Source organism: Macrobrachium nipponense, chromosome 40, assembly GCF_015104395.2.
Source record: "Macrobrachium nipponense isolate FS-2020 chromosome 40, ASM1510439v2, whole genome shotgun sequence".
NCBI lineage: Eukaryota > Metazoa > Arthropoda > Malacostraca > Decapoda > Palaemonidae > Macrobrachium > Macrobrachium nipponense.
In genome coordinates, this window is record NC_061101.1 from 31,217,740 (window position 1) to 31,230,791 (window position 13,052).

Genomic DNA, 13,052 nt, shown 5'->3' on the forward strand with positions numbered 1-13,052 from the left:
TCTATATATATATCTATATAATATAAAGCATGTAATATATATATATATAGATATATATATATATATATATTCTATATCATATATATATATAATATATTATATATACATGGTATGTATATATATATATATATATATATATATATATATATATATCTATAGTATAATATCATATATACATGTATATATATATATATATATATGGGATGATATATATATATATATATATCATCATATATATATACATGTATGTATATATATATATATATTTATATATATATTATATATAGTATATAATATATACGTTAATATATATATCTTATATATCTATATATATCATATATATATATATATATATATATATATATATACGTATATCATATATATATATATATATATATCTATATATATCTATATAATATAATATATATATATCCTATACGTATCTATATATTATACTATATATACGTATCTATATATATATATATATATCTATAGTCTATATATATATATATATTTATATAATATATAATACGTATATATATATATATATCTATATATGATATATTATATATATATATCTATACGTATATATATATATATATATATATATATATATATATATACGTATTATATATATATATATATCTATATATATATATATATATATATATATATATATACATACATGCATATATATATATATATATATATATATATATATATATATATATTAATATAATTAGTTATGGTTCATTTTCTCTTACAGATGACACCTTGTTACTTGATCGTAATCTCAAAGAACGAAATTTACATGTCATTTGACATCACTGGAATCTTCAAGGCTTCAGCTTCAGTCCACCCAGTTATGCTTTATATACCACTGTTCATGGCACATTTCTTGAAAAATTTAATTTGAAGATGGTTTTCAATTAATTTGATAAAAAAGGAGGAAATTATTTGGTTCTACATGCCTAGTATCTTCCCTCAGGGATTATTATAATAAATTTTTATCACAGCTATCTATCTCCAAAACAGTAACGGGCTGATAAGCCATTTTCTATGAATGGCATAGTAAAGCATAAGAACTCTACATTAGTTTCTGTGAGCATAAGAATGGTCTTTTCTCTAGATTATACCATTAATGTGGATATTATCCTCTAATGATAAATGACACACAATACTGATTCCCTAGTCTATCTATTGTAAGACTTACAATAATCCTTCTGTATTTTAATAACACTTGAAATGTAGCTGAACCATACCTAATAACTTTATCTCTACAGTAATGATTATGGAGAAAAACTGGTAGATTACTGTAACTTTAATTCCTACAACAGTATAAAGCATCAAATCACAGCAACCTGTTATAATTTGGCACCAGAACTAGACTACATCAGTCACGTCAGTAACAAAAAAACTTGCTGTTGTATTGTCTTTACTAGATTAGCATAATTGAATATAATTATTTCTTAAAATGCAGTACTAAAATAATCTAAATTCCCTTTTTAACCAAAACAAAGTTTCCTGAGCTACAATAGTATAATGAAGAGAACTTTGAAGGATATTTGATTCACTGCCTATGCAATTCTGTCTAGTACTTCGAAAATTTGCTAATACTGTATGTACATGGAAATATTTCTAAAGGCAACATTATGCATTAATATTTGGCCCACAGGCTAACCTTGAAAATTTTCACATATTTTTGCACTAGCTAATTACAAGTTAGATGCAAAATACTTTCAGCAATAACTTTAGCATTATCATTATATTTAGTAACGTTGGCTTGCAGCTGCTCTGAACCTGTGCTAATAAACTACTGTACATTCAAACTCAAATGGCCCTTAGCCAGCGAGTGGTAGATCTTAACAGCACAAAGACAAAACGCCTTATAAAGGCTATCTATAACCACATGCATTAACTGTGGTAAAAAAATAACAAAAGAGAAATATGTTGAAAATATCCACTGAGAACAATTTATTCTTAAAAAGACTATACTAAAGAATGAAATGTACTTTGTTATGCTCCATGAAACAAGGTCTAAAAATATAAATACTAATTACAATCATGGATTGTTTCTAAGAATATTTTCTATTGAAAATTAAATGACTCTTAGGTTAGATATCTATCTAATGAGCAAAAGTGTTTTGATATTTACTGTCAGGAGCAATAAGCTTTCCAGAAAAAAGATTTCTACAATCATTTCTGGAATTCCACCTTACTACGTATTGTCAAACATCCATGATGCATCTCTTTTCTTACTAGATACTGTAATAACATCCTGGTTCGATATTCATTATCAATACAAAGTCATATTATGCCAAGATCCATGACAAACCAAACAGAACAGATTTTCTCTCTACAGAGACCCTGATATAAACAACTTTTTACGCTTTAATATAGTTGAAGAGCTTTAAAATATCAGTCAAAATAGAACTGCAATTGTTTAAGATGAATTATGGGTTTAATCTTGATCTCATAGAACATTTACTTCTACAATTCATGAAACCATGAAAAAGGACTATAAGTCAAACCTTTTTACCTATGGCACTAAGTTAGATCTCTATTGATTACTTCAAAGCATTCTTACTGGGATTGGCCAAAGAACAACAGTATTTTCCATAGACTATTCGTAAACTGAAATTTTCTATCTATGATTCCTTTTCATTATACAAGAAAAACTCATTCTCATCATTACTAACTTACACCAACCCCACAGTCAAAAAAGATCTCAAGGGAACCTGAAATTGCTAAAAGCAAAAATGCCGACACTTTTTTTCTTAATTTGTGAAACTGCAAATAAAATCCTTGAGATAGATTGATTAAACCTCATTTTAAAGAACAAGCCTTGAACTTGAGAATTTTATTTCATCTCTGAAACATTTTCTGGTCTTGATCCTTTTATTAGTTTTTCTCCTCCGTGTCACTTAATAAAAACTTCAGAACTCAAAAAAGCATAAAATTTTTTCTAGAAAAATAAACAATTATTACAGACGAGAAAATCCTACGCTGCACTGAAAAACTGTCCAGCATGACTTATGCCATATCATACTCTGTGAATGTTAAAAATACTTGGTCTTATGAGCTTGTGTCTAGGTGATGTGGGAATCACCATCTAAAATAGTACCTCAAGAGTTAAAAGTGTTCAGTTCTTTGGTAAAACAAACAATTATTGTCTAGGGTGGCCTTTCACATCAATCTCTCAAGTTTTACTTAAAGAAGAATAACATTGGTTATCTTTGATATATATGGTGGCATCCTGTATTTGGAGAAAAAGCATCCTTAATTAAGGCTGTGTCAAATCTTAAAACAAGTGAGGTAAAATAACTACCTACAAAAGGAGAATTTCCACAGAGCAAAATATCTACAAATTTACACTTTGGATAGATAGTCATACATACCTTTCCAAAAGCTTATACCAAAAATAAAGTTCATGGATTTTCCTTCTAATTTTCTACATTCAAACTTACATTGAAACAAAATTATTCACTTACAATGATAATTAACCACTGCCTTTACCACTGTTATGCATATTTTCAATAGAACAACACACCTGGCTGTGCCATCCCATCTCAATAATATGCAGAAAATCATACAACACTGCAGTGCTGAAAGTGCACATCTACTCTGCTTTCTCCTTGCCTACAGGTGCTTGATGAGCAAAGCGAGATCTGGTGCCATTCTTGACACTTTCTTGGTATGTCAAAAATATTTTGGCATACTCTGGCTTCCTCTTTGCATGAGCTTCAAAGTCCTCTGAAAGGATAGTTTTTGTTAAAGAAATCCTTAAATAAATTAGCATTGTATAAATTCACAAGATCACTGCAAGGGAAATAAAACTCTACACCTACCAAATGTGATATATCCTTTGTTGTCCTGATCTGCTTGCTTAAATATTCTTGTCGTTTCTTCAGACGTCATATCCAGTGAGGCTTTCAGTGCCTTCATGAGGTCATCAAGGAGAATTCGCCCTTTTCCACCTCTATCAAACAGCTTGAAGGCCAGTTTCAGTGTGTCTTCAGTATTGGCTGGCTGGGAATACTGGCAGTATCCTATCAGGTACTCTCGAAAATCTATGGTTCCCGAGTTATCCTGAAATAAGCATTTCAGGATGCCAGGTATGGATAACAAAAGCACTTAACATTATGTCTGCTTATAATTGCTTCTGTAATATTCATACTTCTCTTTTTAAAGAGGTTACAAATATGGATATTTATTGGAAAATGGAGCCTACTACCTACACCTCCACAATGAAATTCAACACGTATTGCTATCTGATCTCTTCCTTCGATCACATAAGAGCAAAGGAGGAAGAGGTAAGATGAACAATAATCAGAACTGTAAATCGACAATGGAAACAACATTTTATCATTTGTATACCACCTGCTAATAATTTCCTATTTCAATAAAGTCAGGAACAGAGATTGGCTACCTAGCCAAACCTGCTCAAAAAAAAAAAAAAAAAAAAACTGCATTCATCCTACTTATAATTCATTATTTACATTATTACAATGACTACAGTTACCTATTCCAAAGTTACATCCAACTTACTACTATGATTGACAGCATCAAAGCAATAGTCAAAAAGCAACTGACAATTTCATCCATACGTACTAGGACAGGTAGCATCTTGCCTAAGGCTTACGGCTGCAAATAATAGAGGGTATGTGTGCGACTGGCCACCTCCTTCCTCTTTGATACCCATCTACAGGACAGTTAGCAACTAGAATGCAGGCATTCTAGATGACTGAGTATGCTATCTATATTCTAGCTCTTTTTGCATTAATAGATGCAACTGATACCCTCTCTCTAGCAAAGGGAGAGAGGGACTGACAATGAGCAGACACATTGGTTATCTTCAGCTTTATTGTCCCCGACAACGTGGGATCATCCAAGCCTATCCTTGAATCAGTAACATTACTTTCCATTTATTCAAAGGCCCAGAAGTCTGTCAGCTGAACATCACACATGTTCAACAGATCAAAGACATGGGTCTTCTTCCTTTGATCTTACATGACCAGGAAAAAGGCCCCAGGTAAGGCAAACTACCAGTCAGCACAGAGATTTGCTCAGAATCCTCCCACCAAGGAGTATGTCAAGACAGAAGGTTTGTATACACAGGAACAAATGAAAAATTTTTAAAGGAATTTGTATTTTTCATAACATTCAAACCTGAGGTCTTTATATAAAAGGTTTACCTCTAGCTACCCCTCATTCTGCTTCCTGGGCCAAAAGGTGAAGTGAATGCATATCAACTGGATGGAGGGGATTCCTTCCTGGTAGCCAACTTCGAGGGTTTGTATATTAGGAAAAATACAAATTACTTAAAAATTTTGTCATGTTTGATATACAGTAGTCATTATTGTTCCAGACTTGGCTGCTTCTACTTCATCTTCAATTCCTTTAAAGCCCACATGAACAGGGATTCATTGTATATCAATATGTACATCACATCATGAATTCAAGTTTGAAGTACTATTTGAGTTGCTGGGCTTAAGAGATCTTTTGGATTAATTTTTATTCAATCCAGAGGCACATCTAGAATTAATGGAATTACAATTCTGCTGTGATAATGAGGCCATGTTAGAAAATGAGAAATTATTTTTACTACCTGGAAATATTGCAGCAAATCTCACAACAGTGGGAGTTTTGGATTCCACAAAAAATTTTGTGCATTATCCAAGTAGGAGTAAGTTCTAAGTTTATACGTATTTTGGTTGACAGCCCCAGTAAATAGTCTGTCTCTAATGAAAAGTGGTAATGAATAATTAATTATCTATAAAATATCTCTTCAGTCAAACAGTTTTCTTGTAGGAGAGTCACTTCATTGCATCTTTACAGCACTGCAAACGGTTAAGGATCACTATTCAATTAAGATGTGCATCCAAGAAAAAGCTATGAAATTTTTCAATTTGGTTTAAGGGATTACATGACTCCTCATCTTTTAATTCAATGTGGTCATTCATCTATCTAGCATCTTTATATTTACATTAACAGTTTAACCAGACCACTGAGTTAACATTCTTAAACTTTCATAGAGGTGGCATGTAGGGTTTGATCTTGATGAATAGAATATATTGCAAATCCTTAAACATTAATAATAAGGATTAAACTGAAAATGTTAAAGATCCTAATAAAACTCAACGTAGCAAACAAGGAGCCACCAGAGTCATCCGAAGATCTGGGGTGACTAACACTAGAGATTGAGAGGTGGAAAAGCGTAGTATACATCCACAGTGTCCCAGGGATACTGGAATACATCCTTTATCAATGCCCAAAGGTCTGGTACTAGGAAACACATCAGGAAATTTTCTGTCCAGTCTAGTTGCAAGTGGAACCCATAACTTGAATAACTTCTCCACTACTAGGGGTCGTTGAGACCACAATATCCTCATTAACTCCAGTGACTGAACTATCTACCAGAATATTTCCCTTGCCCAGGATGAATCTGGCCAATAACTTGATGGCTTGAAGAGTCGCCCAATCATGAATCTGAAATGGCAACTGGCATGGTATGAGACACTTTCCCCCCTTGTTGACATAGGCAACTACAGTTATGTTTTTTCTCATCAACACCATTACGAGCCCTCTAAAACTGTCCTGGAATACTTGCAATGCTAACCAGGCCACTTGCATTTCCAAGAAACTGATGTGCAGATGCAGATGCAGTGTCTGCTGTCCACTCACCTGAGATGAACTCTCCTCTCAGGTGTATACCCATCCCATCTTCATTGTGCCCATAAACAGAAGCATCTCTGAAGAAGGGGAACTCAGCAGAACTCCCTTTAAGAGGTGTCTGGTCTAACCGCCATGCAAGGTCTTCTTTCACTTCCCGACTCCAGGGCACAATCTGGGAAGAGGATCTTAAGAGGAAGACCAATGTTGCATCAGTTAGCATTGAAACAACTGAAGGTGGCTCCACCCATAGGGAACAAACTTCTTTTACGATGACAAACAACCTGGGGCCACCTGACATCATAGCAGGGACCACTGCTACCTCCCTAAGGTTACTCAGGTGAGACCTCACCTGGAAGGCTCTTAATGCTACTGTATCCAAGAGTATACCTAAATACCTTATCTGCTGCTTGGGTAGGAGATCAGGCTTCTTCCAGTTGATCACAGTCCTCAGATTGACACTAAAAGCTAGCAGACAATCCCTCTCCTAAAAAAGGCATACCCTTGAGAAAGCCAAGACTAACCACTTGTCCTGGTTACTGCAGAATATGAGTGCCCTTCAAATGGGCTCAAGGCGAGAATACAGTAAATACTTGAGTAAATGCAAGAGGAGCAATTACCAGTCTGAAGCATACAGCTTTGACAACTGTCTCGGAACAGACAAAGCAGAGGTAGTTCTGAGAGGACTCTTATATCGGTACTTGAAAATACACAACGTGAAGGTATATCGAAGCATGAAGTCATCCTCTTCGATGGAATCTAACACCAAATGAATAAGATAGTGAACTAAAAGATAACAGTGATGACAGGAAGGAAAAACAATGAGAACATTTCTTCCTTTTCTCTTATTTGCCAGACTTCTTAGCTATCTTGCACACTGGATGGGTGGTTGAGGCAGGGGGAAAAATCACAAGATCGACTTGCTCCGCCACAGGCATCAAACCCCAAGAGGGAATCAATTGATAGATTGATTTCTAGTTACTAAAAATTAGTGTCACAACATCTAGGGTACTGACGCTATCCAGGAGGAGGGACCCGCCCAACAAAGGATGAGTCAGGTGTGGGAGGGAGAGGAATGCAGCCAGTGGCAAGGAGTCAGATAAATTAAGCAAAATATTTCTTGCCTTCTTCCTTGTCTTACCATACTTCTCCCACTGAGGTGAGGTTCCAGAACCACATTCATCACAGGGAAAGGAACTTTACATTCCCTTTCCCTACAGTTCAAGCAATATGTATGTGGGTCTACTGATATGGGAGACATGAAATGACCACAATGCTCCCCACAGCCCCCACAGTGGCGCTGATCATATTTTTTCTCCAAAATCCAGAAAAACACAACCACAAGACACAAAATACAAAAAATACATAGCCATGGCACAGGGCAAAGGTTAAGGACTCAGTCAATAATGATAGCAAGCTACTTGTCCAAAATCCAATGAGCACACATTGAAGTGACAACAGCTGCAGCCTCTCTAGATGGCACCTGAAAAAGTGAAATGGCAACCCCTCCCATCAACATCCCAGTCATCACTGTGAGCCCATCTGGACATCTGTACAAAGAGGACCCCCTTCTCCACCCACCGAAGGCATATGTACCGGCAGAAAGACGGCATAGCAATGGGATCCCCATTAGGAGTCCTATTCGCCAATTTCTATGTGGGCACCATCGAGGAATGAGTCTTCGCCTGGATCCAGCGCCCCCAGAAATATGCCCGTATATCGATAACATCTTTGTTCAAGCGGAAACTTAGGATGAGGTTAAAGCCCTTCATCACACGTTCCAGCAGTGCAGTGTGCTGGATTATACAACAGAATTCAGTACTAGCATTTGGAGAAGCCTAAACCAAGACATGTTATTATGTACAAAATAATACCACACCAGATATGACCACCGAACAAACCACCCCAGATCAAGAAACACCAGACTACACCTGGCATAATGTCATGCAACAGCAACTAGCCAATGACAATTCGGCGAGTAGCGACATCATGCAACCACCTCCTCCAATAATCAGAATCCTGCACAGAGCGGCGCCCTTCACTTATGATGGTCTGAGTGACTTCTGCAGCATCCGCATAGGACCCACCTCTGATCTTGAGGCATCTGCCAACAAGGGATCAACAACTGAGCCAGTTAGCCAATTAGAATTCGTCACTAAGGACACCAAGCTGTGCAACAGACTATACATACTGTAGGACTCTCACAAGAATTTCAGTCCCACAACACCTGCCAGATGATGTCCTTCCAAGTTTAAGGATGAAACATTGCAAGAAGGAGAGAGAGAGAGAGAGAGAGAGAGAGAGAGAGAGAGAGAGAGAGAGAGAGAGAGAGAGAGAGAGAGACGCCCCTGAAAAAGAGGATGCTAGAGTAATTTAGTATCTTTTGTCAATTAGGCTTAAGATCCAATTTGTATTGCATTTTGTATAATACACATTATGGAGGAGTAATGATAGTTTATATTTGACAACATCTCTAAAGGTTGAGAGAGAGAGAGAGAGAGAGAGAGAGAGAGAGAGAGAGAGAGAGAGAGAGAGAGAGAGAGAGACTGGTGGAAGAATGAATGGGAGTGGTTAAATGGCGGTCAGAAGCATGTCTGTTGAGGCGCTCTGTAGACAGTCAGTGGCAGTCTGTTACGAGAGTCATAAGCCATAAGGAGTGAGGCCGCGGCGTCTGGTCAAGTCAGAGTTGGTTTTGACAGTAGTTATCCTTTGGTGGTTATTTGTTTTGGTGTTATTTGATAGATTTTGGGGTTGCGAAGTTGTTGTGCGTGCGTCTGTCTGGTTGTGAGAGGTTAAGGAGGTTGGTGGTGCATTTTCGGTGTCTGTGAGTGGTGGTTGGGGCAGTGTTGGTTTTGGCGGGTTGTTGTGCTGGGGAAAGTCGTGTGGTTGTCGTGTTCTTTCAGGCTTTTGGTGTTCGTCTGCAGTGATTTGTTGGGTTATTGAGCTTTGTGGGGGTGTGGGTCTCGGGTGGTTGGTTTGTGTTTGGTTGTCGGCGGTGGTTGTGTGTCAGCTAGCCTATAGCCAGTGGACAGCACAGCCTAGCCCTAAATATCAGAAGCTAGAGGTGAGTACCTGTTTGTTTTTTGTTCAGTATGTAGGTATTGGGTCAATTGCCCTGCTGTATTTTGTAGTGTTAAGTGGAAAGTGTGATTGAGGGTGGGTTTGGTATCCAGACAGGTTAAGTTTATGTGGGGGAGATTTGCTGCTTTCTCATAAGCTTGTTATCCCGCCACATTCTTTTTTGGCGCTCGAACAGGGACTGCTGGCGTGGCAGCTGCAGGACGATTGGTGAGAAAGTTTGGGATAGAAGGATTGAGTGAGGTGGAGAGGCTGAAGGAGGAGTTGAGGTTGGAGAGGGAAGTAAGAGGACAATTGGAAGTGGATAATGAGAAGTTAAGGGTAGTGTGAGGAGCTGAAGAGCGAGTTAGAGGAAATGAGAGGAATGCTAAGGAGTGCAAAAGTGGAAATGAAAGAAGTGAAAGGAGCGGAAGGGAGAATGGTTGAGAAAATGGACAAAAAATTCTTAGTGATGATGAATGCAGTACAGGAGATGATGAAGGGGTTCATGGGAGAGGGAGCTGTAGGAGGTAGGCCTCCTAGGTCTTGTGATAGGCCAGAAGTGGTAAAGACAGTGGAAGAGCGCGGGGATGAAGGTGACTTGTTTGTGATAGGTAAAGGAAAGGAGGGAAAGAAGGCTAGTAAGGATGACAGACAGGATGAGACTAGCACTGAATACATTGGGGAAAGGGCTGAGAGTGATTAGCGGTGAGTGGAAACAGGTGGGTAGAAAGAAGGGTATGAAGAGCATAATCAGGAGCAGGGATGTTAGTATGGAAGTTAATTTGCTGTAATCGGACGAGGTTAAAAGGGATCAGAATCTTAGTAGCGAAAGTGAGAGTGAGCGGGAAGTACGAAAGGCTGTATATATGAGAGAAATACCTAGATATGCACAATACGAGGAATATGGTAGTAGGGACATAGGGGATTTTTTGAAGGAATATGAAAGGTAATGTGAGGCAAAGTATGAGGTTAACAAGAGTGTCTGGGCAAGAGAGTTGGGTAGCTTTCTGACGGGATTTTTGTCGAATATGTATGGGTTAATGATGAGTGGGGGGAATGTGCCTTATGACAGTGTGAAAGCCAGGATTGTGGAACAGGCGAAGAGGATAAGGAGTAGTATTAGATATAGGAGAAAACATGGGTTTGATGAGGTAAGAATGAATAATGTAAAGGGGAGGTACGAGGAATAGGAAATTTAGGTATGCCTGTGGTGGGAATGTTGCGTGAAAATGTAAAAATCGAAGGGGTAGTGATGGATGAAGGTGACTTTTATGTGATCGAGGGAATGAGTGATAATTATATGTTGTTGGGATACATGTTCCTGAAGAAGTGTGGGATGGTGGTCCATCCGAGCAGGAATATGATTGAGTTGCATAGGAAGGGGAATGTACATGGAGAGTTTTACTTGGATAGGGATGGAGGGGTAAGCAGTAAAATATGGAAGGGACTGCCGTTGGTTGCGAAATAGAGTGTAAAAGTGCCACGAGAAGTTGTTAGAGTGAAAGTTGTGTGGCCCGATAGTCTTGGGATTGTCAAAGGGGACAAGTGTGCATATGTGGTTGAGGGTGTGGATGCGAACAAGTTGGTAAGAGCGAGCGTGCATGTGTATGACAGGATTTTGGATATGGAGAATCCTCGGGTTTTTGTGGCCTCATTGCTGAGTGTTAAGAAAAAGCGAGTGCGGGGTATACGTGAAGGTGATTGTGTGGGGTTTTTGTATATGTTGGTGGATGTGGATGACGAAAGATATGTTAGGGTGCGGCGGGTGATGACAGGTAGCATGAAAGAAAGTGATGAGTGAAAGTATGATGAGGTGAGAGAAAGAATTGAGGTGGATGAAAATGTTGGTGATGACAAGAGGGAGCTGTTGATGTAGATGTTGTGGGATAGGCGGGGTGCGTTGAGGCGGGGTGACGAGGATTTCAGGGGATCTAAGCTTCCAGAGTTCAAGATAGTTTTGAATGACGATACCCCCATATATCAGCGTCCCCGACACTTTTCTGCGCCTATTGCCCGAGAGATTGAGGAACAGTGTGAGGAACTTGAGAGAGTGAGAGTGATCAAGAGGAGCGAGAGTGCTTGGAATAGTCCCACAGTCCCAGTACGCAAGACAGATGGGAGTTTGAGTATGTGTGTGGATTACAGGAAGGTGAATGAAGTGACTGTGAAGGAGCGATTCCCGATGAATGTGGTGTCTGATTGTGTGTATAAGATGCATGGGATGAGTGTTTTCACAAAATTGGATTTGGTAAGGGGCTATTACCAGATGCCTCTTGATGGATGGATGGATTATGAAATTTAGGGACAAGCCCAAGCACTGGGACCTATAATGGTCATTCAGCGCCGTAATGGAATGAAATAAATAATCTGATAATTAATGAAATTTAATTGAACGTGATGATAATCTGATGTGAATGAAACTTAAAACCTTATTCATTAAAAAAATAAATAAATATTACATATTACAGCTTTTTCGAGTGGTAGCTGCCACTATCAATTCAAGAGGTTAAGTTTTGGATTGGCTAATGCGCCTGCTGCCTTCCAGAGGGCGATGAATGTAGTTTTGGCTGGTTTTGATAGAAGGAAGGCGACTGTGTTTATAGATGACTTTTTGATTGCAAGTGAGACTGTTGAGGAGAATTTGGAACTGCTTGAGAAGGTGTTAGAACGGTTGGAAGAGGTTGGAGCGAAAGTGAAGCTGGAGAAGTGTACGTGGTTGGCTGGGGAAGTGGAATTTCTTGGTCATAAGGTGAGTGCAAGTGGTGTAAGGAAGAGTGAAAAGTTTGTGGAAAAAGTAAAGGAGTTTCCACGTCCCCGGACAGTGCGGGAGTTAAAGGGTTTTTTGGGTTTGATTGAGTTCGAGAGGAAGTTTGTTAGGGATTGTTCGGGTATAGGGAAGCCGTTTACTAAATGGACCGGGAAGAAAAATTGTACTAAACTGAGGTGGGATGAGCGAATGGTGGGAGCATTTGAGAGATTGAAAGAGGAGGCTGCTAGGGACGTCACCTTGGCTTTTCCGGACTACAGTGAGGATGCCAGTAAGCTTGAGTTGTATGCTGATGCTAGTAAGTTTAGTATGGGAGGATGCTTGGTGCAGAGGCAACAGGTGAATGGGGAGGGACAATTGAGAGTGATTGCGTATGTGAGTAAAGCTTTTAATAAAGCAGAGCTTAAGTATTCGGTGGTTGAGAAGGAGCTTCCGGCAATAAGGTTTTGTGTGAAAGCGTTGAAAGTGTTTTTGTATGGGGTAAAATTTGTCATAAGGACAGATCATCGGCCGTTAGTTTATATGATCAAGAAGGAAAGTGTGAATGCTAGGA

General features: G+C 38.3%; 1 protein-coding gene across 4 annotated transcripts in view; it reads right to left on the reverse strand.

Moving 5' to 3' along the window:
- Nucleotides 1–744: 744 nt before the first annotated feature.
- Nucleotides 745–13,052, reverse strand: part of LOC135212060 (lysophosphatidylcholine acyltransferase 1-like) — a 167,534-nt gene continuing 155,226 nt past the window's right edge. For all 4 annotated transcript variants that reach the window (XM_064245401.1, XM_064245400.1, XM_064245402.1 and 1 more), the window contains exons 9-10: nt 3,849–4,089; nt 745–3,753 (exon numbers count right to left, since the gene is read on the reverse strand). In XM_064245401.1, coding sequence (XP_064101471.1) covers nt 3,620–3,753; nt 3,849–4,089 — 375 coding nt within the window. In that variant the 3' untranslated portion in view covers nt 745–3,619. The remainder of the gene's footprint in view (nt 3,754–3,848; nt 4,090–13,052) is intronic.